This window comes from Poecilia reticulata, chromosome 15, assembly GCF_904066995.2.
Source record: "Poecilia reticulata chromosome 15, P_reticulata-male-v2, whole genome shotgun sequence".
Classification (NCBI taxonomy): Eukaryota; Metazoa; Chordata; class Actinopteri; order Cyprinodontiformes; family Poeciliidae; genus Poecilia; species Poecilia reticulata.
In genome coordinates, this window is record NC_088844.1 from 4,242,259 (window position 1) to 4,269,241 (window position 26,983).

The 26,983-nt window shown below is 38.2% G+C and overlaps 1 protein-coding gene and 1 long non-coding RNA gene across 8 annotated transcripts in view; both read left to right on the forward strand.

The window, feature by feature from the left end:
- Positions 1-498: 498 nt before the first annotated feature.
- Positions 499-2,410, forward strand: LOC108166949 (uncharacterized). Its single transcript, XR_001777341.2, has 2 exons — positions 499-2,263; positions 2,339-2,410. It is a non-coding gene; the product is annotated as an uncharacterized LOC108166949 (long non-coding RNA).
- Positions 2,411-5,478: 3,068 nt separating this feature from the next.
- LOC103461274 (uncharacterized) overlaps positions 5,479-26,983 on the forward strand; it is a 68,416-nt gene continuing 46,911 nt past the window's right edge. The window contains exons 1-5 of one of the 7 annotated variants that reach the window (XR_014091194.1): positions 13,798-14,171; positions 14,348-14,485; positions 14,595-14,694; positions 14,782-18,604; positions 18,952-19,921. Coding sequence is in view for 6 of the 7 variants with exons in the window: in XM_081616430.1 (XP_081472556.1) it covers positions 6,134-6,997 (864 nt within the window). In the remaining variant the exon portion in view is untranslated. Of the gene's footprint in view, positions 9,653-10,216; positions 13,769-13,797; positions 14,172-14,347; positions 14,486-14,594; positions 14,695-14,781; positions 18,605-18,951; positions 19,922-26,983 lie in introns of those variants that run through there. The other 6 variants (XM_081616430.1, XM_081616429.1, XM_081616433.1 and 3 more) reach the window with 6 other exon arrangements.

Genomic DNA, 26,983 nt, shown 5'->3' on the forward strand with positions numbered 1-26,983 from the left:
CTACTGGTGCAAACCACAAAGAAGACAACAATAGGAAATAGTAGGAGGATGATGTTTTGATTGTTTTTTTTTCAGACAATGTGCAGCTGCCTCCACCAGAGCTCTCACAGCATCACAGTTCATACTAAGTTATGTCATTCTAAGATGTTAAATCCACAGCTCTTCTGTAAAATCACCGACTACAATTCCCCCAAAATGCAGCACATATAGCTGCTCTGAAGTAGGCGGGGCTTGTTGCTCCAACGCCCAAGTAAGATTCTCCTCTGATGGCTGATAGGTGATGATTGCTAGCATTGTGGCTGAATTATGAGTATCTCATGTAACTGCTAACATCAATTGCTGCCATGATTTTAATGACTCATGTGAATGAGCTTACACAAGTCTAATGTTAATTTTATGTCTTATTTAATGGAAACCCAGGGGTAGTGAATTGTTGATACCCCTTTGTTGATATTCATAAGAATATCGAAAGAGTATTCTTATATCGACAAAGATTTACACACATTTTTAAAGGTAAGCTCCAATGGTAAGCCAGGAGGATCAACAAACTGCAAACACAAGCTATGCTAAACAGAAATTCATGCTGAAACGGAAGTTATGATGAACTTGGTAGGATGATTTCCATTGTAGATTGTTGCTGTTTTGTTTTTGGTTTTTGCATTTTGTTGACTCTTTTGGGTTAGTGTACTCTCCTCTGCAGAAGACCAGCACATGCAATGCTAACACTAGCCTAGCCATGCTAATGGCCAGCAGAGGAAGAAGGCAATCCAATGGGTAATCAGCCTACGCATGCTAGTCACCAGCCTGTCCAATAAGTGAGTAGTCTCCTCCTCATTTTCCAATGTTAGTTACTCAGTTACCGGTGCCGGCCTATATAAGAAGTCTTCTTTAGCTCCTCTGGCTACCCTCCTCGAGCAAAGTGGATCACTTCAAACAACACACTGCTCACTCACCTGTATGTAAAACCCTCCAACGTTCCACAACTCCAACCTGGAAAGAAGGACAAAAGGAAACAATCACCACACCAACATTCACCAGCACCTGCCAACCCTTCGCTTCGGTGGAAAAACTCACGATCCCCCGAAACGGCCCCCCACCCCCGACTGTCTGTTAGCACTAGGAATCCATCTTCATCCATTTAACAGCACGTTTTATTCATTCCAACCTCAGATAATTCCAACCTCCTCTCCTCTCCAGTTCCGTCCTCTGTCTCCTCTGAAAAACCCAGAAGAGTCATCTCTTTGTCCATTATAGTCAATGAACCTTTCAAACTTTTCCCTTGTCTCGGTAATTGTTACTCGCACTAGTCCAGTGTTTCTCATCCTTTTTCAGCCCAGCACCCCCCGAGCCTTTATCCAGGTCCCTCACCGCCCCCACCAAAGAATTTGTAGGATACTTTGCACTGACCATTATTTTATTATTAATATTGCTATCACTATTGTAGATGTTTTGATTTTTATGCTTGTTTCTGTATTTATCATCAAAAATAATTTCCCAGAGAACAAAAAAGTCATAGAAATAGAAATTATTTTCACAGGTGTCTATGAAAAATGTAACGAACATTCAAGTTAAAATCAGTAGGCCTAACAGCAGCTAATCAGAGTGGAAAATATATTCTTATTCTTTGCCATTTTCTAGTTGTTAAATATTCCACAAAATGACCAGATAAAAGATGTTCAACATGCCAGTTTAAACTTTGAACTATTTGCAAACGACTGAGCTGCAACATTAAAACATGGATAGAACTGTAACTACATGTTATGATTCATGTCCTGTCCATGCTGTGTTAAGCACTCATTCAGTTCACCTGCCACGCCTGATTGCTTACCTGTTCCACCTGGGCCTTGCCCTACTTAAACACCCCTCAGCCTCTGCTTCCCTGCCAGATTATCGACAGCCACGAGCCAGTAGAGAGCCAGCGTTTCCTGCCAAGCCTTCTGTGTTTCTTCGACCCCCCTTCTGACCACGGATTTACCCCTCCTGCCAAGCCCTTCACGGATCCCTTCTATTCTGGATTTCTGGACCCTGACCCAAGCTCTGCCTCACGACCACCGATTACCGCCTGCCCCTCTAAGCTAAGTCTGCTCTCTGTCCTCCTGTGTATGACCTCTGCCTGTTTTTCGACAAAGTCTCTGGGTGCTGCATCTCGGATCTCCCCGTGGAGATCTTCCTTGCCTCCACAGAAGCCTGTTCCTCTGGTTTCCTGCATCTCCCTGTCATCAGACCCTCTGTTCCTCTGCCCCACCCGTCCACTGCTCTACAGGTCAGTTAAGCTGAACATTTCTAAGATACCCCTCCTTTGTCCGTGCATCACCAGTCTTCTCCCCTCTCTCCCCAGTGCTGTGTTTGATGACCTCTCCCTTAGCTGAAACCAGTATCTGAAAAAATAAACTTTGTTTTCCTTTTTATACTCCTGTGTGTGGTTGAATTTCCGGGTCCCCTCTGAGTACCCTTACACTACATTAATCATAACTCTTCTTCTCTTCAGTGATTGTCAGTTTCTGGTGGTGCAGCTCTGTGCTGCCTTCAGGAGAATGGGACATCAGAGTATCATCCATAAAACTTCACCCTCATGGCATTTATTGTTCAAACCAGAGCTTTCAGTGGAAAAACTAAAGTTCCAGATCCTTTTAATGCCATACAAATATGAGACAGAAACATGGATTATATCTTTATATAGACCTGTCTATTGATTATAGATTAATAGTTTTACTGGACATAAATTACAAAGAACAAATCTGGTTCTTAATCAAATCCTAATGAGTCAAATTGAAAGTGTCATGGAGTCATCAGCCTCATGACATTAACACTGACATGAAAAATAATATTGAAGAAATAAATATATCAAATCTAATTAAAAACATAAATAAGTGATCAGTTCTTTACTGTTATGGTCTGTAAGATATATTTATTCTCAGTATTAGATGTGGTCTCAACAAACCCATGACATTTCAACAATATTATTTTACCTTTTATCTGGAAATAGTGTCTGTTTATTCTTGCCATACAGTCTCTGTATTAATTATTGCTCTAAAGGTCTTGCCATACCAGTTTATTCCTCTGTATTTACTTTAGTTTCTTAGTTTATTCTTGCATTTTGTTCTTCATTCATTTCCATTTAGTTTCCTTTGATTAGTTTTATCCTCTCTTGGTTTATTGCTATGTCCACTTTAGTTTCTTTCCTGTTGCTACATTTATTTTATCATTTATTGACCATCAGTAATCTTCACTCATCACCTGCTGCGCCGCCTAATCGTCATGTGTTTCACATCATGTGTTGATTTTTTCACTGTTCAGCATCGGATTCTCTGTTTTTATGTTATAATTCACATCTAGTTCGTCGCTCCGTTTTATGTCCAGCTTCTCCTGTTTCAGAGTTTTGCTCAATGTGTGCCTCGTTTCTTTTTTTTACCCCCTAAGGTGCAGGGCGGTCGGGAAGCGAATCGATGGGGAAAAGGCAGACTGACCTAAACCTTTTAAAACAACGGAAACAATTTCTGCATTCTGATTATTGAAATTTAAAAGTGCTGTGTTGTTCTATCACCCCGTTTCATACCGGACCACTTGCAGCACCGTGTTAACGCTATAAAATGAACGCTCTCTGTCGAGGTATCACCCATGGAGGGATTTATTTATTTATTTAAATGAGTTCATTTTTCAGAGGGATACACAGTGAGGGTATCGTGATTTTAGCTACCAGTAGCAGGAGAACGGAGCTGCACCAAGAAGCTAACAGAATCTAACAAACACTGAATAGAAGAGCTGCCATCGATACAGCTGCAGCCAAGCATGATTTAATGTTACACAATACAGTTTTACCAAGTTGCTCAAAGTCTAAACTGGTATTGTTGTGCATTTAAGGTGTAAAGTTTACCTTCGACTAAACGCCCCCCAAAGACATCCCAGAGCCCCCCTTTTGTAAAAATGTCCACCAGCGCCCCCTGCCGTCCTCTGAACGCCCCCTGGGGGGCGGTACTGCCCACGTTGAGAACCGCTATTCTAGAGTCTTATTTTTAACCAACATCACAGAACTCCTCCCAACTCGTACTGGATTCAGCTAATGTATGTAAAATGTATCCCATTTTCTTCTTCTTCACACTCAGACTCTACTTTCTGTTGTTGATCTGTCACATAAAATGACATGGTCATATATTGGTTTGACAAAATGGTGAAAAAGCTCTTTTAAGGTACTGTACCAGAATTACAAATGTTACAGTTGGGTACGACTAGCTGAGATCATTTTATTTAGAATATTTCCCACCTTATAGCTGACTTAAGGTCATAGTTGTTTGCATGAAACACAGTTTGAGAGAATAAAGCTAGACTTTTGCTGGATCTTTCTTTTTGACTTTGAATCCCAATATTTGCGTTGCCATGTTTAAAGCCTGCTTAGCCTGTGTGGAACACTAATGGTTCGAGAATGTTGCAAGCTCTCACAAATTCTCATAGCAACTGGTTGCTTTTACTCTCTCATTATGTGGTTTTGTTGTTTTGTGAGAATGGATGAGCAGCGGGATAGATGTGACAAGTGAGTGATAAGGGATGCAAAGAAAATGGAAGAGGGAACTAATTGCCTCAAATTTTGATCTCATTACAAACCCAGTAAGAGGGAGAAGAGGAAAAAGAACGAGGGGGGGAACTGGGCGGCTAATAGGCTGAAGAGCTCTGCTTAGATAGTCATCGCATCAGCCTTTTTATCTCGGTGAAAAGAGGCTAAGATTAAAAGATCTAAATGAGAAAAATGACAATAAATGCAATTTCAGTGAGAAAAATGGAGGAGTGATGTAAACTTGAGTGATGCATGGTGAGAATAAAAAAGAATTGAAGGGGAATATCAAATAGAGGACTGTAAAGAAAAGAGATACAGTCCATCATCCACAATAGTTTCACTGTGAAAAGAGGAAGGACGAACTTTAAGCAGGATTTATCGTCGGTGTCTAGTCGCTGGAATAAAGCTTGCGGTATAGATCATTATGGAGGACACACAGAAATACACACACCTGAACCGTGTGGTTCTTACCTTCGCTTTCCCTTCAGTTCCCAACATTCAACCCTAAAACTGAGCAGACAAGCTGGCGACCTAAAAGGTCACGATCAAAACACCAAGAGGGAATCAGCAGCATGGTGGTGATGCACAACCCAGTTCACAAAGCAAGAAGTTTCACTTATTTATGAAAAGAAATTACACAAATAAATTACAGACGATATTTTACTTTAAAAAACCAGCTACCTCAGTTATTCTTCTGTTGTCAAATGTTGTTAGATAATATATCAATCAAGTTTATTTGTACAGCACATTTCATATTTCATAAACATAAAAAGCATCATAAGCACATTATATAGTCAACAGTTGAGAAAACCAGTAACAAACATTACATTTTGTCAAGCGCCAACGTTAAAATCATATATCCACATCAAATATGTTGCTCAGTGTTCCAGTTATTTTGGGTCAAAGGTGACTCTAAAGGGTTTTGGCCTCCATATAAAGGAGCTCAGTGTTTCAGCAGTTTTACAGTTTTCTGGAAGCTTGTTCCAGATTTGAGGTTCATCATAATACTGCTTCTCTGGTTTTAGTAATAAGTCTGTTATAATAAGACTGTTGGGCCTGAGACAGGAGGGACTTATGTGATCATGGATCATTTTGTTCATCCACTAATTGTAATTTACGTAGCATCATTTAGCCACAAAATGATTCTCTTTATGAATCGTCTTTGTGGTGATTTGAGTTCTTTGTATATTTATTTTGAGGTTTTTCTGTGTTTAGTTCCGTTTCCTGATAGTCTCTGTGTTGTCCTGTCTCCCCTGTTGATTGTTCCCAGCTGTGTCTAGTTCCCTGATTACCCTCCCTGTGTATTTAAACCCACCTGTTGTCTTTGTCTCCTGTCGGATCCTCGTCGTGTGTATGTCGTCTAACGTCTTATGGCAGTAGTTCTCAGTTGAACTGGATAAGTCCGGAGGCTTCCTTGCTCCGTGTTCAGTCTTTTGTCAGTTGCTACCGGTATTTAGCTGTGTGCTATTGTCTCTGCCATGCTGCCTGATCTGGACTGTTTTGAGCTTCTTCATTAAATTCATTATTTTCTTCTACAATCTAGGTCCAGCCTGCATCTCTCCTCACCACCTCAAACCCCTAATCATGACAGAAGGACCCGACCACAAAACAGTGAGGAATGCATACTCCATCAACGTGGACCCAGCGGACTGGTCAGCGTTGATGAAAGACGTCAAGCGCTACGCTAACGAGGTAGCAAAGCCTTACGACCTGGTCAGTCGCCTCAGCACTGCCACCCGGATATTGACCAGGTTGGAACAATGGCTCCCTTGGCACTCGCATAGGGGTCTGGAGTATCTGTTCCAGGAGACCGACTGGGAATTTCGGACGGCGAGGGCGGTGTTGGCAGGAGAACCTCTACCAACCAGGCCTGTCAACTCCCTATTTCCCAGTGCGGACCCAGCGCCATCCGCTCCTACTCCTGCTCCAGCCTCCGTTCCTGCTTCAGCTCCTGCTTCTACTCCGGTCTCACCTCCGCCTGCTCCAGTGTCCGTTCCGGCTGGAGCACCAGCCTCAGCTCCACCGGTTCCTGCCTCAGAGTCTGCCTCCGAGTTGGATTCAGCTCCAGTTTCCGTTTCAGCTAGACTGCCCGCCACACCTCCAGCTGCACCCACAGGTGACTCGGCTCCTCCTGTTGCCACCCCGGTCTCTTCTCCTCCAACCATCGTCCCCATGATTATGGGGTTCCAGGCGGCCAAGCTGGCGCCTGGACGTCAGGCGGCTCGTCTGGCAGCATGGCCCGCCCCAGCGAGATTCCCCGCTGTCCCTCCTGAGCCTGCCGCTGTTGCGGCGTCCCCGCCGCCCAAGCCTGTGATTCCTAGTGCTCCCTGCGCTCCGTCCAAGCCTCCTAGTGCTTCCTGCGCTCTGTCCGAGCTTCCGCCCAAGCCTCAAGCCAGTCCGCCCGCCTACTTTTTGTACAACACAATAACAATCCCTGTCGGGATTTAGGTTTTTCTGAGTTCTCTGTATGTTTAGGATTCTGTCTTATTTTGATCCTGTTCCCTGTGAGTCCTGTCTTCCCTGTTGATTTCTCCCAGCTGTGTCTACTTCCCTGATTACCCTCCTGGTATATTTAACACCACCTGTTGTCTCTGTCCTTTGTCGGGTCCTCGTCAATGTTACGTCCGTTGTCCGTCGTAAGTCTTTTGTCGTTTGTCTGCGCGCCATCACAGTCGAACTGTTAAGTCCTGTGTTGGTTCCTTTCGTATTCAGTCTTCAGTTTTTTATTATGACCCAGGCAGTGTTGTGTTCAAGACCACCTAACCCGAGACCGAGACAAGACCAAGACCGAGGGAAGTCGAGACTGAGTCAAGACCAAGACCAGCGCCCTGCGCTACATGACACAATAAAATGTAAAATATGATCAAAATTGCTTCTCAAAATGATCTGAAAGATCCATATTCCCATAAAAACACCTAGATATTAAATACTTAATACATTTTACCAATATTAAATATTCCATCTCTGTGCTACAATGTGTGATGGTCTCATGCCATCCCTAAAAAGATAACGCCCTGGGCATTTGCCCATATTGCTCATGTCAGAAACCACCACTGTCTGGACCATTAAACATAGCAGTTGAGGCAATGCCCTGACGGTAAATAACGCTCAACTATGAACACTGACCAAGGAGCAACAAGCAAGAAGTAACCAAACAGAAGGCACTCATCGTGACTGTTTTCACTCTCTCACCCGCTACATGAAGCCAGGTAGTCTGACACCATGGCAGACATTACAGCTGCCACTTTGAACGAAAACAATCATAGAGCAATGTGCATTCTGTGCATGCTCTTTCGTTCTTGTGTTTTGGTTATTTGTTAATTAAAAAAATATCAATGTACATACTTAAATAAAATAATGATAGCTACTGCAGTGTACGCAGAGCATTACAAGAACAATGAACGGGTGTTCTGTCAGGTCAGATCGTCATACGCTTAGCACAAACTCACGGTGTTCTGTCAGATCAGCATACGTTGTCAGATAGTCCCACGCTTAGCTCAGACATGCATATGCTGTCATTACCATATAATTTTATTTAATCAGCAACATAGAATTGTGACGTAGATCATCATACGCTTTGTTATTAACAGTTATATTGCATCCTGACTTAGCGGTTAAGTGGGTTATTGAGTTTTACACGGGTGTGTGTTGTAGTTGACTGCAGCTGCAGCTAGACCCTGCTTTAAATACACTTTGAAACCACGACAACGCATGTATATCTATCTAGTTATCATTGAAAACAATTTAATGACTTATTTTCATCATAAATTGTTGTGTATGCTGAACTGACAACTTCTCTGATGGTCGGACTTCTTAATGTGCATGCGCAGGCATGGTACTTACTGCATGTATGCTATTCTGACAGCGTATGGTAATCTGATAGAACCACGGCTCTCAGTGACACTCCAGTCCTATCTAATAAGTAAAGAGCCGTGGAGAAGAATCAACTGTTTCTGAATGTCACATCACTATATTGCAGACTTTTGGACACAGCGTTGTCCCATATATGTGACAAGTCAGTCAACACCTCCGCACAATAATTCAGGCAGTGAGTGACTTTTTTTCAAAGTCCACAACACTGGTTGCTACCGGTAATTGGTTGTGAGCTAACGTTTCTTCCGTGCTTCCTGACCTGGACTGTTTGAGCATCTTTATTAAATTCATCATCTTTCAACCTGGTTCCTCTGCGTTCATTCTCACCACCACACACCGCTATATCATGACAGTCTTGGTGCTGCACTTGCACAAGTTTGTTTTATGCATGTAAGTTACAATAGGTTTGAGAACAGGAGAGAATTAGTTTCCAGATTTTCAGATGTTCACATGAGAATAGAATTTTTCCAAAATAGGTGTAATTATATTCAATGCATATGATCAAAAAATTTGATAGTCATTATGCCTGGATGGGTTGATGTCATAAAATTGCCCAATATACTTAAAATATAGTATGCGTTCTTTTAAACCTTTTAATATACAGTGTTTGCAAAACTAATAACTGATAAATATATTTTTGGAATACAAGCATGTAAGTTCATCCCAGGGTGCAAGAAATGCATTTAGCTTATGATATCAAAATGATAGGTGTAATATTTCCTAAATTGTAAAAAAAGTTAAATTCCTGCCGATCAAATAAGAATTTTTATAAAATCTCGTTTTAATAATTAGCATTTTATGTTTAAACACAAACTAATCAGTGTATGTTATACTTAGGTAGCTCAAAAAAAATGTAAGTAGAAATCAAAAGTGGCTGAACTTGAAAGTTACTTTTTAACTTGAAATGTTTTATTTAAATATATGCTGTGTTGTAGCTGGGGCTTCAATAAACGCCTCACAAAGTTAAACCCTGACAGCAGCTAGACATGACTTTGTAAGATGTAACCTGCACAAATTAATCAATCCGTATTTATTTTGGCGAGTCAAACTGACGTCACACTTTAAGTTCCGGGTCACAGGTGAATTCGGATCTCCATTGCTGTTGCTGCTGTCACTGTGGCTAGCTGCTCATCTTGGCGTCTTCCAAAATCACGGAAGAATACGGCTGGATTGAGCCTTATTAACACAGCCGAAGGATTATATTGGGTGTTTTCTGGCAACCGCATGACGGTGAGTCGTTTGTTTTACGTACTTTTTTTTTTTTTTTAATAGAAATGAAGTGGCGACACGCCCACTCAATCTATGCATTAGTGATTGAAAAATGGTCTTATTGACTAAAAGGTCATTCTCTTTTTGTTAATTTTGTGGCCGAATAGATGATATATGGTCAAGATATTAAATGGGCCCTTTGATTTTTGTATATTCGTCCTTTTAGGATAGTTTGTTACTTTTCATTGATTTTGTTGACGGTATATAGAACTCTGGAATTGGTTAATTTCTTTGGAGCTGCGCAACAAAACAAGAAAAAAAAACAATTTTTTGTTGAAACAATATTGAAGTCAATTAAGTTTACAACTTGAAAGTGCACTTTAATTTGATCTGTAACCTTCATCTGTAACTTTAATGTGATCTTTAACTTGAAATTCATTTGAATGATTCCTGAGAAATACTTTATGGAATATAGCTATTTTTTGTAATTATTGAATGTTTAGTTATTTTGGATAACAGTTTAACCCTGTTTAAATGTGAAAGCTACTTTGTTTTTATTTTTATTTATGACCTTGTTTGGGTCAGGTTTTATTTCCACCCCCTATTTCAACCCAGGATGGTGATCTACCGGATCACAGCTTTGCGGTAGGACTTAATTGAACCAAACTACTTTACTCATTCTGGATCTACTGCCTTGGATCATGGACTAAAAACAGTTGGATTATTGATGGACCATTAATCACCTTGGATTCAAGAACGGACTTAAAATAGGAAAAGAACTCTGGTGTCATCAGGGTTTGTTTTGTTGTTGTTTTTGTTTTTTCTTGTTGTGTCTTTTGGTTATATCCATAGGAAATCACTATTATTATAAATATTATTATTGAATACCTTCCTAAATGTATGCAAAAATATAAGCTTGAATACAATAACTTGAACTTACTTTCTGTCTAATGGTGTTTTATTCACACACACGGGCTCCTCAGCCGAACCTTTCTGACTGCCTGTTATACTTGGCCGTAGTCAGGCGCCTGGCCTTAGTTAGCATTACAAAGACGGAGTTCACTTTGACAAGAAACAGAGTGGCATTTTAATATCAACATTTTATTTCATTCCTATCATGTACCCAAGAGCCCACTCCCCTCAGCAAATAAAAATACATTAGTTGTCCTACTTCGCTAATCTGGGAGAGCTGAAGTTTAAAACAGTCAGCAAGACATCAAGCTGCCATCTTGTTGGAGAAGAAGGTCATTAGCTTTCCATTGTAGGCTGAACCCAGCAATTTCCAATTCAAATTCTAGTGACAAAGTACTTTTGAAAGCTTAGAAGGATTTCTATTCTGTGAAATAACTTTTTGTACAACACAATAACAATAAATACATCCTATAAAGTATCAGTTAGACATAATGGTTCATGTATAATCATAAGCAACTTCAATGGTTTGTAATATCACATGTACAGTCAAGAGCAAAGGAGTGGGAGAATAGGCTAATTCTAATTTCTAATAAAACACACAGCAGATTGTGGTTGCTGTATGACAAAGAGGTGAAAGTTGTTCAAAAGGCATGGATGCTTTTGCAAAATACTATTTCATACAGTTAAAGGTGCATTATTAAGTATTTGTCAGCTCAATCAAGTAGCTGTTACCTTCAATTGTTATAAAATAAATGTGACTTTGTAATTTTATCCCTTGAAATTGGGCCTCTGCCTCTTTAAGAAACTCCTATTAAGAAACGGCTCTTTCTGAGGCTCCGCCTTCAGGATTTATTCACCGCATCACTTCTCTATTTTCAATTTACCAAAGTTTTTATCAGCGTTTCACTGAGAAGTAGCTTGAAGGCGCTATGTCCATCCACGTGTTTTGCTCAGCTGAATGGTTGCCATGAGAGATTAAAGGATTTCTCAAACATGTCAGAGCAACACTTCAGGTATGTTTTTAATGAGGAAATAACATAACATGGTATAAAGTTACAAAAAAGTTGATTTTACTTAATATTACCCCTTTAAGAACAACCTAAACACCTGTGAAAAGTCAAAGATCCACAAAGTTGGCCCACTTTTAGTAATTTCCATTCAATTTGGCATGAATTATTTTCTGAATTTAGTCCTGTTTTGGGATCACCGTCTACTTGCACGACCCCAATTTTACAATAAACAATTTTTTATTAAATCAGTCTATTAAAAAAATACTGTACAGTTGTAGTAAGATGTTATTTAGAATCACAGACAGTGGGAGTTGTTGGAAAAGAACAAAACTCCAGACGACATCACAGTTTTAACTAAAATGAAGAAACAAATGGCTGAGGCAGAGTTCAGTGTGTAAGATTGGAGAGACAGATTCGCGGTTAGTGATGAGCTCCAGGGGTTAAAAAATCAGGAGTTAAGTGGAATAAGAGCGTTGAAGATAAAGATGATGTCTAGACGGCAGAGAATACGTCTCACTGTGGGAGCGTTTCTGATTGCGATCACTGCGGTGAGGTTACAGGTCTAATTAACGGAGGGACACAACAATCATGCACCATAACTGTGATAACACTTCAGATAAAATTAGCAAGGATCAAACATTTTGTGTCTGGTTTTAAAATCTGCCTTATTTTAGGTCATATGTGGTGATGACCTCAGCCACACGTAAAGAGAAAGCAGGAATGTCCGAAGTGCAGACCAATTTCCCGTGGAGTTCAAATTTGGCCTTCCAGCAAACAGAGCGGATGCAGACAGACAGTTTGTAATTTTTTAGAATGAGATTCATATCTTAAATAGAAAATGTTAGGTACTTTCATTGGCCTTGCTTTTTTAGCTTTCACTTTAGTAGTTAGGACAGCCAGAGACATCCCGGGTCATTTTACTCAAAATCTGACTTGGGTGCAGCGATTTATTTAACCCAGTTAAGTGCAGCAGGAGTTCTCCGTTTGTCAAAAAAATTTGACAAGGGAATTTAGTTTGTCAAAAACAAAAAATTCTTGCAGTTGGTTTTTGATGCAGCAAAAGCCAGGAAGCAAACCTGCGTCAAGGACTAAGGCCTCCATATGTGGGTTGTGCTTAACTTCTCAGGTGAAAAAAAGTATACTTTAGTATATTTCAAACACTTATATTTGTGAAAGTACACTTTAAGCATACTAAGTATTAAGTGTACTACCTATAAATATATCTGACGTATACTAAAGGTACACTTGTACCAATTTCGAAATTATAACTTTAAACACACTTAAACAAAATTGTACCAAAATACACTTTTAATAAATATATTAAATAAAAGTATACTTTAAGTGAACAAAATATATATTTGCCCAAGTGTAAATATACACTTGCTCAAGTATATTTAAAATATATTTTGTGTATATTTTAAAATAAATGCTCAAAATAGAATTTTTGAAAACTCGCTTATTAATTTCACAATGTTTTAAATTACATCTCAGTGTAAATTTTAGGCTAATAAAGTATGCTTTTTCTTAGCTTTCTTTATTTAACCAGGTAACCAGATCTCATTTTCAAGAGGGACCTGGCCAGAAGTCTGCAACACGCAGCAATCTGGTTACAAAATAAAACTAATTAATACATATGCAGAAGTATGTCTTTTAGGTACCTATAAAGTACTTTTCATGTAATTTTTAGGCATACTTTTTAGGTGCTTATAAAGTATGTCTTTTTAGGTGCCTTAATAATCTTTTACTATTTTTGTTAAAATTGCAAAGAATAGAAAAAATTATAATCATGTAATGTTGTTTAAGAAAGTATCCAATCCATTTTCAGATATGATGCAAGATCTATAATCAACGGCATTAGCTCCAGTTCATACTCCAGACCAGATGGTGGCGGTATTGCACACTTTCATTTATTTAAAAAAACGCCACAAAGAGAAGAAAAAACTTGAAGCAGGGAAGATAACAGACCCTGTTCAAATTCGCCATTTTTACTCGCTTAATATTGCCTTAAAAGTAGAGAGGGCCTTGACAATAGTCACTAATTTTGGTCAATTCAAGCTGGTGACGTCCTAGTCCAAGTTAGACGACAACACAACGGGACAACAACCGATGGAAATGAAATGTGTGTCACAAAAGGAGCCCGGAGGGACGAAGGATGCTAAGTGTTGCTAGCTGGTGGTAAGTTTGCTTATTAATTATCTTCATTTAATTATAAACAGTGCAGTAAAGATATATAACTTACATTGGTTTCATAAATAATTATTTTATCAATTTTATTGTGACTTGTATGATTATTACTATAGCAATCATTCAGCTTTATGTTATAAATGCATGAAGGCTGTTTGTTGCAACTTATACTTTAATTCATAAACTAACCTGGTTTTAATTAAGCTCCATAAGACAGAGAGACTTTGATATTGTGAAGTTGTTGTTCTAACTCGTTCATCAATGATTTTATCTTCTACATATGTTTGCAGTCTAACTAAGCAAATGAAGATGAAATATGAAGCCAGAGAAATCAGGTGTTAGGAAACCTAAAGACTTTCTGTCTCAGGAGAAGCTCTGACTCCACCAGATCACCAACCAGCTCTGAGGATGAACCTTCACATCGTCTTCATGATGTAAGTTTGTTTTTTCAATGAGGAGCTAGCTACATTTTCAACAACAAAAACTGCTGTGTTACCAACACTAAGTACTTAATAAACATGATTTGATTTAAAGGTAACTGGAAAGAATTTTTCTCTTCTTGTTAATCTAACATTTATCTTTCATTTTTTTATTTGTTGTTGACTTTCAGGGCCCTGTGATGAACTGGTGACCTGTCCATGGTGAACCCTGCCTCTCAACTGATGGCTGCTGGAGATGGGCACCACCAGCCCCCCTCACCACCCTACAAGGATCAGTGTGTTCAGATCATGGATGGAAAGATTTTAAGGTAGTTTGTCTCCTTAAGTCCACACTTAAAACAGCTTCATAGTTAATGCCAACATCAACTGATTCTATGACATTGCTGACTATTTTTTTTCTACTTCTAACATTAACAGGCAAAGAAGAAACCCAGAAATGTTTTTCCACCCGAGGCATCCGGTCCCAATCATCATCAGTTCTGATGTCACATACATAGCGAGTCCACGTCTTAAAAATGTAAGTATTATTTTTTTATTTGCCATTTTTATGTTCTCTTTAAATACAAATACTTTCTCTGTTTAATTGCTCTATTCTTTTTTGTAGGTTTCTGTAAGGTGCAGTGAATGGAAATGTTCTGTCGTTGATCCTCACTCATGTTATTAACATACCAACAGTGTCATGAAGTGTCATTCAGTAAATAATGACAATTTTAATGAGAATTTGCTTTAAAAGTTGGATGAAAGGTTTTATGTTATGTATATGACAGTGTCATGTCAGTCTCATGCACACCCCATCAAATAAAGTGTTACCAAAATGGTAATATATTGAAAGCACAATGTAATTATAATTTTTGTTCTTTAAAGTAATAACTTCCATGTTTTATTGTCACACTTAAATTTTCATGTTCATGTGTTCACTTTTGATGTGTAAACTGATAATTTATGTAAAGTTCATAAAGCTGTGAGTAAAACTGGACAATTTTAAAATGTCGGTAATAAAACAAAATATTTAAATTACCTTGAACATCTTGTGTAATTAATCTTTCCATTTAATTTTAGCCTAAAACAATGTAAGTACTGTAGTGTAGTTATGTATGTAATGTACAAAATAGGAAAGTAGGAATAAATAAGACTTTTATGAGTAATTAATATTAGTTTATTATCAATAGCAGGAAATCAAAAATAAAAAAGTGCAATTTAAATACATTACTAATATATTAATAGTATATTTAAAATATATTGAAGTATATTAAAAACATATTTTTAATATAATTCTATGACAGAATTAGTACACTCAAAATATAATAATCTCTTAAATATTACATTTAGTAGTACTTGAAGTTTAGTAGTACTTGAAGTTTAGTAGTACTTGAAGTTGTTCCAAAAAAGTACGTTTAAGTATACTAAAAGTTGTAATTTAATACTATTTAAATACTACAAATGTATACTAAGCACAAAATTAGTTGTTCCAAAATAGTACAGTTTAAGTACATTGATCAAAGTATGCTAACGTATGTTAAAATTTAACACACTAAAGTATACTTTTTTTTTTAATTGGCCTCTGCGCCACCACAGCACACCCTACCAGTACTATTTTAAAATTCAAATTTCTGTGTTGTTCTGTATTTAACATTCATAGTGTTAACGTTTGACACTATACACTAGTGTTAAGTAAATCGACACTGCTGCGTGTTAAATTTCAATTACTGAGAGTGTTGATTCAACCCTATCATGAATAACACTTTCAAAAGTGTCATTTTAACACAATCAAGAGTGGTCCAATATAGACACTTTCAAAGTGTTGAATTCAGCTCTCTAGGAGTTGAATTAACACTTCCAAATTTGTTGTGTGCAGTAGAGGACAGATAATCAAGCTGTCTCCCAGTGCTCCCATTACAAACTACAAAAATACACCAGTCAGTCAGAAACAACAAATCATAGCCAGGAGGAAGCATAGTCACCGATGACAGCAGATAAATGCATTTCCTGGAACTATAAGGCGTTTCTTTGCCGTTAGCACATTATATGAGGTTGATTGACATCGCTAAGACCCGCCTCCTGACTCTGATTGGTTGTTTTTGGTCATTTGCTCAGGCTGGAGGTGAGGGATTTTTTCAGATTCTGTTTCATGACATATTGTCACAACATGGTGACAGTTCTAACAAATGTGGAAAAAAATTTTTTGTAAAAGTTGCATACAGCAGCTTTAAGGTTACATAGGGATCACAGACGTAAAACAGACTTTATACAGGTGAGCATAATGAGCAATCAGCCAGAGAGGCAGGGACAGGAAGCATCAGCTACAAGGCAGAACTGAAATCTATACTTTCAGTATGTTTTAGTTCATTTTCAAAATGCCTGGTATAGTTCCATTTAGCTATAGTGTTTTTCCTCATCAATTACAGTTTTTAATTTTTATTATTATTTCAGTGAACAAATATGTTTCTTCAATTTCAATTTGTGTTATTTAGTTAGTTTTAGTTAACTGTAATAGCCTTGGTGTCTGGTGCTCATTGTCTGTCTGTCCTGAGGGGGCGAACCGCGGCGCATTTAGGGTGGGTTCCCAGCCAGAGAGGGTCTGTCAATACGACCGTATGGTGTTAGTTAGAAAAGGTTAAGCACGGTACAAGTGCTGCCGGCATTGTGCGAAAACGAGACGACATGTCAGCAGGTGCAGAAAACAATACGGAAGTGTTTGATGTAACGCGAGACGGCAGAGGGACGACAGATATTGCTCAACGCGACCCAGTTCCATTTAATGCTGTCAGACCTGCCCTGCAGAGAGGTTACTCAGGATTAATGCCGCTGTACATTCAGACCGCCCTCTCCTTACGTCCTAAACTGATTATGAATGAAGGAGACAGACTCCAGCGCAGATGGGAGAGAGAGAGCAAAGCGTGATTCAATATACCCATTTGCTGATGATGTAATATGATGTTGGTGAAGATGAGGGAATAAAACTTGCTCAATCTCAGCACATTCCATATTCTCTCATTTCATCATTTTACTCAGTACCCAGCAATCCACTTTTCAGTTTAAAGCCACTGTTTTTTTTTTCTTGTCTTCCCGTTTCATTTCTTACGTAGAGATCCAGTCAGTTGACTATTAGGAAATCAAGTGAAATTTCTGTTTTTTGATGTCTTTCTAAGTTTATTTTCAGATGAAGTCTTTGAGTCGGGGCAGACTGATCTACAGTAGCTTTCAAAGTATCGATTGGCCTTGAACTTCTCTACATGTGGCCCCATGGCAACAGCAGACTTCTGTTTTATTAGGATTTTTATGTGATGGATCAACAGCAATTATGAAGTGAAAGGGGTAGAAATATCCATGATTGGTTTTTTTTTAAACAGAAATGTGAAAAAAATGTGGTGTGTACAGTATTATTATTATTATTCTGCCTCCCCGAGTTAACAGAAGCATACTTAGGCTCTGTTTCGACCACACCAGAACAGCAAAACCGAAATGTTTTGTCGCATTTTGTTTCTCGTTTACATGGCGACAGCATTTTGGACAAACAAAAACACAATGGCATAAAGTGAAACCTTTTTAGAAACATGACCGAAAACGATGACGTTCTTCACGCCATCTTGTGTTTGTGTACTCATCCCCAGTTTTCACCATGTCAGGTCTCTGTGTTCTGAATGTTCTGCTTCACCTCTCCAGATTATCTGCCGTTAAAGTAAAACATATGGAACATTTATGCCCTATGTGAACTGATCTGCCATAAATGACATGTGGCAGATCAGCTGAGTACATCAGTCAGAGTAAACACACAAAGTTCTTCTTTCCTCTCCACACTCTGGACAGTCACCTCCGAAGCAGCCAACACTGAGGTCATGGTTGAAATACCTTGGAATAGTACGGGAATGATAAACCTTCAACAGATTTATGTGCCACAACTTTGAAGATTTCCTGTTGCCTGGAGTCTCAAAGAGACAGTTTAACTCTGACACGTTGCGCAACCCTGTAAAAGCACCTGAAAAGGTTGAAGTCACAAGTGGCAAAAGAGCAAGGACATGTTCAGTAGAACTAAACTCATTCACCTCAGTCAATGTTTCATTTTAAGACAATTCCAGCTCTGTACAGCCTGAATCCATTTACATAGTCAAGAAGGGTTTGAGGCGTTTCCTCAGGCAAACAGTCATCTTTCACCACTGAAGAAGTCAGAATCTCAATAAGGCAATGCAATAGCTCTTACAAACAGTTTTAAAGTTTACCAACCCCCCTCTGAAGACTAAATCTCACACCTGGTGTTTTGGGGTTTCACCCTAAAATAGCTACTGTCCCTTTAAGCCTTGCCGAAATGTTCAGAAACAGGAAGTGATATAACTAGACCAGGGATAAGCCCAGGAAAAACCAGCAAGAAGACAGCAGCTGCACATGGGTCCATGCTGTCCTGTGGTTCTAGACCTCATAAAGGCCTCTGAGTAGGATGATTTACTAGAAGTATATCTTTGTTATTTTTGCATTTTGACTCATTTATGTTTGTAATTAGCAGATATTAGGCAGCATACTAGGGAATTCAGTCAAACAGATAACCTGTAAATGTATTTAGTCAATTTACCTGAATTATCTAATTTGAATCGTATGTGAAGATTATATCTGTGTTGTAGGAATATTCTTTGATGACAAGGCATTAAACTTCAAAGGTCACATTGGTGTTTTATGTATAATACTAGCAGATAGCTTAGGTCAAATACCTTTGCTCAGACAAGCTTGTATTTAATGTACTGAACCTACCATGTATTTGTGATTCTCTTTATCTGTTTATCAGTTTCACACTGTTCGCTCTCAAGTTCAACTGGGTGGGTGTCCTGGATTTATTGTGTGGAGGTGTTTAGCTTGCTGGTTAGCCGAATGAAGTTTCTACAAGGCCTGTAAACCTGGCAAATTCTGAAAAATTCCAGCAACATGGGTGGAGCCAGAAGACAGCAGAATGGGTCAGTGAAGTGTGGTTGGGTAAAAAGGAGCACTGTTGTCAGCTTATCCACTTTATGACTACATCTATCAGTGTTTCAGACTTCTCTAGACCTGACCTTTTTTCAAAACAACTAGTAATAAATCTAGTGACTCTTTTTCTGTGTTGGAGACTTTTATAGTGACAGTCTGTCTGTCCTGATCGAGCAGCTAATGGCCATTAGCCGCCATTAGCTTCTCCCGCTTCCTCAGCCCTCCTCTGTTCAACACCAAACCTTCACCAATAGTCAGAGCAGAGGAGACCTGTTCCACTCTGTGTCCACATTGCAAATAAATCACACATTTGTAAATGATCAATACTTGCCAGTTGCCATGGCAACCCAGGTGAAACAAAATATACTTTAGTGTACTAAATTTTAACATCAGTATACTTTTATCGATGTACTTAAACTGTACTATTTTGGAACAACTAATTTAGTATACTTTAGTAGTATTTAAATTGTATTAAATTACAACTGATAGTATATTTTAGTATACTATACGTACTTTTTTGGAACAACTTCAAGTGTACTTTGTGACGATCCCCTCCTTTCCAGTAGGGGTCTCTAGTCCTGTGTTTTCTGGTTTTTTTCAGGAAGCAGGGAGATGGGCCGTTAATTGCACTCATCGGCAGATGATAAATACTGACGTCTAGCCAGTCACTGACGGCTTGTTGGCCCTCCGGACAAGACCGGAACGAGCAGCATTGGTCCACACTTCTCTCTGACTGGCTAGCTTGATCTCCTGGAGCGTCGCTTGGTTATCAAATAAATTATTGTTTCTATAGATCCGCTCGTCTGTCTCCCTTTTTTGTCCTCGCCTTTGAGCTGGGCGTGACAACTTAAAGTATAATTTTTAAATATATTTCAGAGCTTTATTATATTTTGATATTGTATTTTGAGTGTAATAATACTTCAAATATTTTTTAAATATACTATTAATATATTAGTAATGTATTTAAATTACACTTAATTTTTATTTTTGATTTCCTTCTACTGATAATGAGCTGCAATTTTAATTACTCCTGAAAGTCTTTATTCCTACGTACCTATTTTGTACATGACATGCATAACTACACTACAGTACTTACATTGTTTTAGGCTAAAATTACATGGAAAGATTAATTACACAAGATGTTCAAGGTAATTTAAATATTTTGTTTTATTACTGATATTTTGAAATTGTCCAATTTTACTCACAACTTTATGAACTTTACATAAATTATCAGTTTACACATCAAAAGTGAACACATGAACATGAAAATTTAAGTGTGACAATAAAACATGAAAGTGAGGATCAACGACAGAACATTCCCGTTCACTGCACCTTACAGGAACCTACAAAAAAGAAAAGTAGAGCAATTAAATGATTGGGACCGGATGCCTCGGGTGGAAAAACATTTCTGGGTGTCTTCTTTGCCTGTTTATGTTAGAAGTAGAAAAAAATAGTCAGCAATGTCATAGAATCAGTTGATGTTGGCATTAACTATTAACTATGAAGCTGTTTTAAGTGTGGACTTAAGGAGACAAACTACCTTAAAATCTTTCCATCCATGATCTGAACACACTGATCCTTGTAGGGTGGTGAGGGGGGCTGGTGGTGCCCATCTCCAGCAGCCATCAGTTGAGAGGCAGGGTTCACCATGGACAGGTCACCAGTTCATCACAGGGCCCTGAAAGCCAACAACAAATAAAAAAATGAAAGATAAATGTTAGATTAACAAGAAGAGAAAAATTATTTCCAGTTACCTTTAAATCAAATCATGTTTATTAAGTACTTAATGTTGGTAACACAGCAGTTTTTGTTGTTGAAAATGTAGCTAGCTCCTCATTGAAAAAACAAACTTACATCATGAAGACGATGTGAAGGTTCATCCTCAGAGCTGGTTGGTGATCTGGTGGAGCCAGAGCTTCTCCTGAGACAGAAAGTCTTTAGGTTTCCTAACACCTGATTTCTCTGGCTTCATATTTCATCTTCATTTGCTTAGTTAGACTGCAAACATATGTAGAAGATAAAATCATTGATGAACGAGTTAAAACGACAACCTCACAATATCAAAGTCTCTCTGTCTTATGGAGCTTAATTAAAACCAGGTTAGTTTATGAATTAAAGTATAAGTTGCAACAAACAGCCTTCATGCATTTATAACATAAAGCTGAATGATTGCTATAGTAATAATCATACAAGTCACAATAAAATTGATAAAATAATTATTTATGAAACCAATGTAAGTTATATATCTTTACTGCACTGTTTATAATTAAATGAAGATAATTAATAAGCAAACTTACCACCAGCTAGCAACACTTAGCAGCCTTCGTCCCTCCGGGCTCCTTTTGTGACACACATTTCATTTCCATCGGTTGTTGTCCCGTTGTGTTGTCGTCTAACTTGGACTAGGACGTCACCAGCTTGAATTGACCAAAATTAGTGACTATTGTCAAGGCCCTCTCTACTTTTAAGGCAATATTAAGCGAGTAAAAATGGCGAATTTGAACAGCGTCTGTTATCTTCCCTGCTTCAAGTTTTTTCTTCTCTTTGTGGCTTTTTTTAAATAAATGAAAGTGTGCAATACCGCCACCATCTGGTCTGGAGTATGAACTGGAGCTAATGCCGCTGATAAGGTTTTTACATCACACATCTGAAAATTGATTTTATACTTTCTTAAAAATTACATCATGATTATCATTTTTTTATTGTATGCAATTTTAATAAATAGTAAAAGATTATTAAGGCACTTAAAAATTCATACATATTCATTCATATTTTGTTCACTTAAAGTATACTTTTATTTAATATATTAAAAGTGTATTTTGGTACAATTATGTTTAAGTGTGTTTAATTTCGAAATTGGTACAAATGTAGTTTTAGTATACTTCAGATATACTTATAGGTAGTAAAATTAATATTTAGTATACTTAAAGTGTACTTTCACAAATTTAAGTATGTTTGAAGTATACTAAAGTATACTTTTTTTCACCTGGAAACATTCACTAAATCAAGTCATACCAAGCCTATTGCAACCCACAGGAAATTTTAGCCGCCTAAGAACAGTTTGAGTGTGTGTAGAGTGAGAGTTATTAGTCTCTCACACTAATAAGGACTTTAGTGATTTTATATTCATATATTCTGATGGTTCTGATGATTCATTGTGATGCCAGGTAGGAGAAAAAAAATTGATTCATGACAAATCCTAAAAATAGTGATCAGCTAACCATTGTCAGGCCACAAAGTGAAGGATTTGCATTTACTTTCCAATTCAAGGCATCATGATTCATTTAATGAGATGGATAATGTTAAGAAAATAAATTTAAAATAAGCTAGTTGTAAAATTAATGATGTTTCAAATAAGGAAATTCACTTCAAATTATATCCATGGTTAAATTAGTGTAATCTTTTATCTAGGATAGTTCTATTGAAACATTATACACTCAGTTGAATTAAAATAACTTAGCTTGTAGTTCTCTATAATTTAGAACACAGCTAGTTTCTCTGTGTGTCTGTTTCACCTTTTGACCATTTTGATAAGATTTAACAGCTGGTGTAAAACAATCCGGTCCTGTGAAACAGGGTAGAGCTTCCTTTTGGGACAGGGTCATAAAAAACATTTGTCTCCATTCAATTTGAATTAACACTTCTTTGATCTTAGAAAACAGGTTTTTTACTGGAACATAGTCAACTAGATTTAAAAAGAAACTCGCTAAGGACACTCCCCTAATTTGAATACAGCGTAGAAGGGAAACACGCCCTCCCTATAAAAGTATCCAACCCGGAATTTAGCTTCAGATCGGTCCGAGGATGTCCTTGTGACGCAATCTCCGGGGAAGCGTTGCGGTGAAATGCTTCCTCGTAATGTTCCGTCGTGCTGTGTGGATGTCTGTCGGGTGAGATAAATATCGCGGGTTTGTGATTGTATTGAGTTCTGTCAGTTTCATTAGTTTGTCTATGTTATGTTTTGGACTTGAAGAAACGTCTCGTCTTTATGGTTCAGCTGATACAACGACGACTTCAATGAATCCGGGCAGAAGAGAAAATAAAACGAGTCAAAAGGTTTTTAATTATTCCTCTTCTGATGTTTTTTAACAATAACCATGTTAAATCTCAGGAACATCTTTCGTCATGTATAGTTTAAGAGACTTTTGTGCTGCTTGCTAATTTCCAAGTCCCACTTAAATAAGTCACTTTGCCTTACACTTAACACAGCTCTCCTCAGAACTGACTGAGCACAAGAGAACAAGTATAGAAAAAAGCTTCCTGTTGGATTTTGGTGGAATCCAGATTCCAGTTTTTTCTACATGAATGTGGAGCCACCAGCTCTCAGCTCTCCATGAGCCAATAAATAATGCTCTGCTCTCTGTCGTCCTTCAGCCTAGTTCTGACTCAGTCCTGGAGCCTGGAGGAGGACCGAGCTTCGCTTTATTCATATAGGGTTAGGGTTAGAGAATGAAAAGAAAAAACTTATTTCATATTGACAAATCATCACCCATAATAATAATAATAATTATTATTATCTAAACCTGACGTAGGCCCATTATTTTAGGAATGTGACAAAATGTTTACATCTAGAATTATTTTTTCTTCTTCTATTGTCTGAAAGATGACTAAAAATATTTGAAAAGAAGATAAATACAATCTAAGTAAAAAAACAAAAAAAATCAGTTTTATATCATTTGTTTAAATTACTGTAACCTAAGTTTTTTAGAAACAAAATAAAATGGTAATTATTGTCCACATGATCTGACTTAACATCTAAAACAGTGATATAGCTCTTGCTAAATCAGAAAGAATTGTTTTGTAATATGTGAAACATCCATATGATAAAAAACCCAGATAGTACATGTTTTGTGCGAAATTTTTAAGTGCTAAAATTTGAACTGCAAAATGTTTGGAAATCCTGTTTGCCTTTTGGGTACGAATGTTAAAATAGATACAATGCAGAGGCAATCATCTGCTGTCTTATCGGGGTGACAAAGAAGAAAAGAGTGAAGATGGTTTGCTGGTCATCAGAGTTGATCAGGGTCAGGTTACTGTTAAATGTGATCCACCTTCATCAACCACCTTCATTGTCTTTCCATAGAAATGACATTGTAACACAGAATATAATAAACCTGCAAGTGTAGCAGAGGAACAGAAAACTAATAATTCTGCCAGTGATCACACACTAGCAGCCGATTCTGTGGATCTGAAACATCACTTGGATGGAATGGGGAGTTTAAAACAGCAGTAATGTGAAGTTTAATCAGCAGCATCGTTCAAACCTTGATTAAAGAAGGTGACAAAGAGGCAGCCAAGGACTGGAGCCAGAAAATGCTCTACATGCTAGCTTCGAATCAGTTGGCCTCGACAGTTTTTTAGGAGAATAGTTGATTAAAAACGGACTAAATCTAAAGCAGATTCAGAATAATAATACAAGGACCAACTGACCGGATGAAATGTCAGCGCTTTGTGACTGCCCCTCAACTAGTTAGATAATTGATAGCCAAATAAAACAAAGTAATTTGAGTCACCGCTGCATCCATCGTGGGTCAGCCACTTCACTTATGCAGCGGAATCTTTCAACATGTCCATAAAATCCATGGCTGCAAAGATGAAAGGCTGACTTTCCTACAGCGTAGTCTTTCTACACCAATGAAACAAAAATCAAGATTTCAATAATATCCATATATCAGTTTATTTTACATCTTTGCTGTTTTTGTACTGTCCATAAACTCTTAAGCAGCTGTATTTTTCCCCATAGATCTGAGGAGTCAGAAGCTCTACAGAAGGGTCTCTGGTGTGAATGCAGACATGCAGCAGTCACGTCACCGTTGTGTAAAATTAACCTAAAGGAATAAAGATCATATGGTTCTTTCCTTTACAACCAGTTGGCATTTGACCTGCTGAGAAGTGATGACAGTCGGTACGGGACACCGTGTCTCCTTAAGGTTGAAATTACCTGCCAGATCAAGCTATCAATCGTCTATACCCGTTTGTCCTTGATGGGTAGTGGAGGGGCTGGTGCCAATCTCTATTGGTCAATGGGGGAACAGGCAACAGAAAGAAACAACCATTCAAGCACACACTCTGACCTACAAGGGCAAATTAGATCAACCAACAAACATTACAGTCACACATTTTCATAGTGGGAGGACAAGCATTTTCCTCTTTTAGTCTAATATCCTCAAGATAAAGTCAGCATAACCAGTCGTATAATTTCCCGAATTTTTATCTCTCATTGCACCAATGAATCCATCACCTAAAGATTAACGGGCAACTTCAAGCCTAAACAGCCAGACTGAGCGAGCATAGCATGACTCACAGATGCAGCTAACAGGCACATGATAACTGAAGGAGTTATCAGTGGAAAGAGTGGAAAGAAAATTGAAATTCTTAAGAGAAGGTCGCGTAAAGTTCTAAAAGTGGTGCATGGGGTGGGGAAGACGTGTGGTGGGAAACGTTCTGGTCACATTATACCAACTTTGAATGTTTTAGCCAACATGCTAAACATTGTCTGTTGGGATAAAACTTATACGTCACATCACACACACCTTAAATGTTTGGATAATTAAGAATTGTCATGCTGTGTGGATGCTCTTCTTTAGTAGGGACAGGAACCCTGGTCACAGTGAACAGCAGGAGGGTCAGAGGTAAACACTGGAATCCAGGAAGAAAAACTGAACTGAAGAAAAAGGAAAAGACTTGAGAACAGGTTTGAGGTTCACCAACCACCATAAAAGCCATTGGTGAAAAAAGAAGAGTTTTGATCACAGCACATTAATGTGTTTTAATGGTCCAGGCAAAAGTCCAGACATAAATACATTTGAGAATATGTGGCGAGACACAAAAATTGCTGTTCAGATGCCCTTCTTTCAATCTGAGCTTTTTAGAAACTGGAACATGGGACCGAATACAAACACCTGATTACTGAGGGTAAAAAAAAAGAATAAAGATTGGAATGAGAGCTGCAAATGGATGGGTTGATGGCTGGCTGAATTTTTAGAAAGTTAGTAGTTTTATGATGTATCATAGTCTCTATAGGCAAACCTATAATTGCCCATATATGGGGCAAGAAAGTATATTTGTTTGTGCATATTTGACAGAGATCGAGTAAAAGCCAGATTAACACAGGTGCAAGTAAAAAGAGAATGCTGAACCACCAGTAAACACACACACACACACACACACACACACACCCTGGCATTCCTACCGCTGCTCCCATTAAAACACAGACAATTGAACTATAGTATGAATTCTTACCCAGATGTTCATCTTATTCTACTACCTAAACCCTTAACCATAATCAGGACCCCAGAGATGACTCTGCACCTCATCAGGACCGGACATTAGTCTCCAATAATGACCTCTGCTCCCAACAAGGTCACTGGTTAGATGGCAAAAATCTTAATAAGGTTCCACAGAGGGCAAGGAAAATGATGACTTCCTTTAGATCAGGGGTCCCCAAACTTTTTCCTGTGAGGGCCACATAACTTTTCCCTTCTCTGCTGGGGGCCGGAGTCAGTTTGTAACAGAATAAGTGTGACGATTGTAGGAGAGCCTAAATGTAAAATGTATATTGTTTTCCAGAAAGCACAATCAAATAACCCTCTCTGGGTTCTTCACAGAAAAAAATCCAGGAAGGATCATAGTCCGTATTTTCCCAACTATGAGCCGAACCGGACTATAAGCCACAACCCCAAAGTTTTTTTTTTTTTTTTAACCAGTAAACATACATATATAAGCCTCAGATATCTCTTCCGCTCCAGGTTTTCCACAGCGATGCAGCAGCAGCAGAGGGGCGGAGACCCAAAATCTGAGTCATAACAGGTCAATTGAATATCACATTTATTACATTGAAAAAGAAAAGTTGCCAA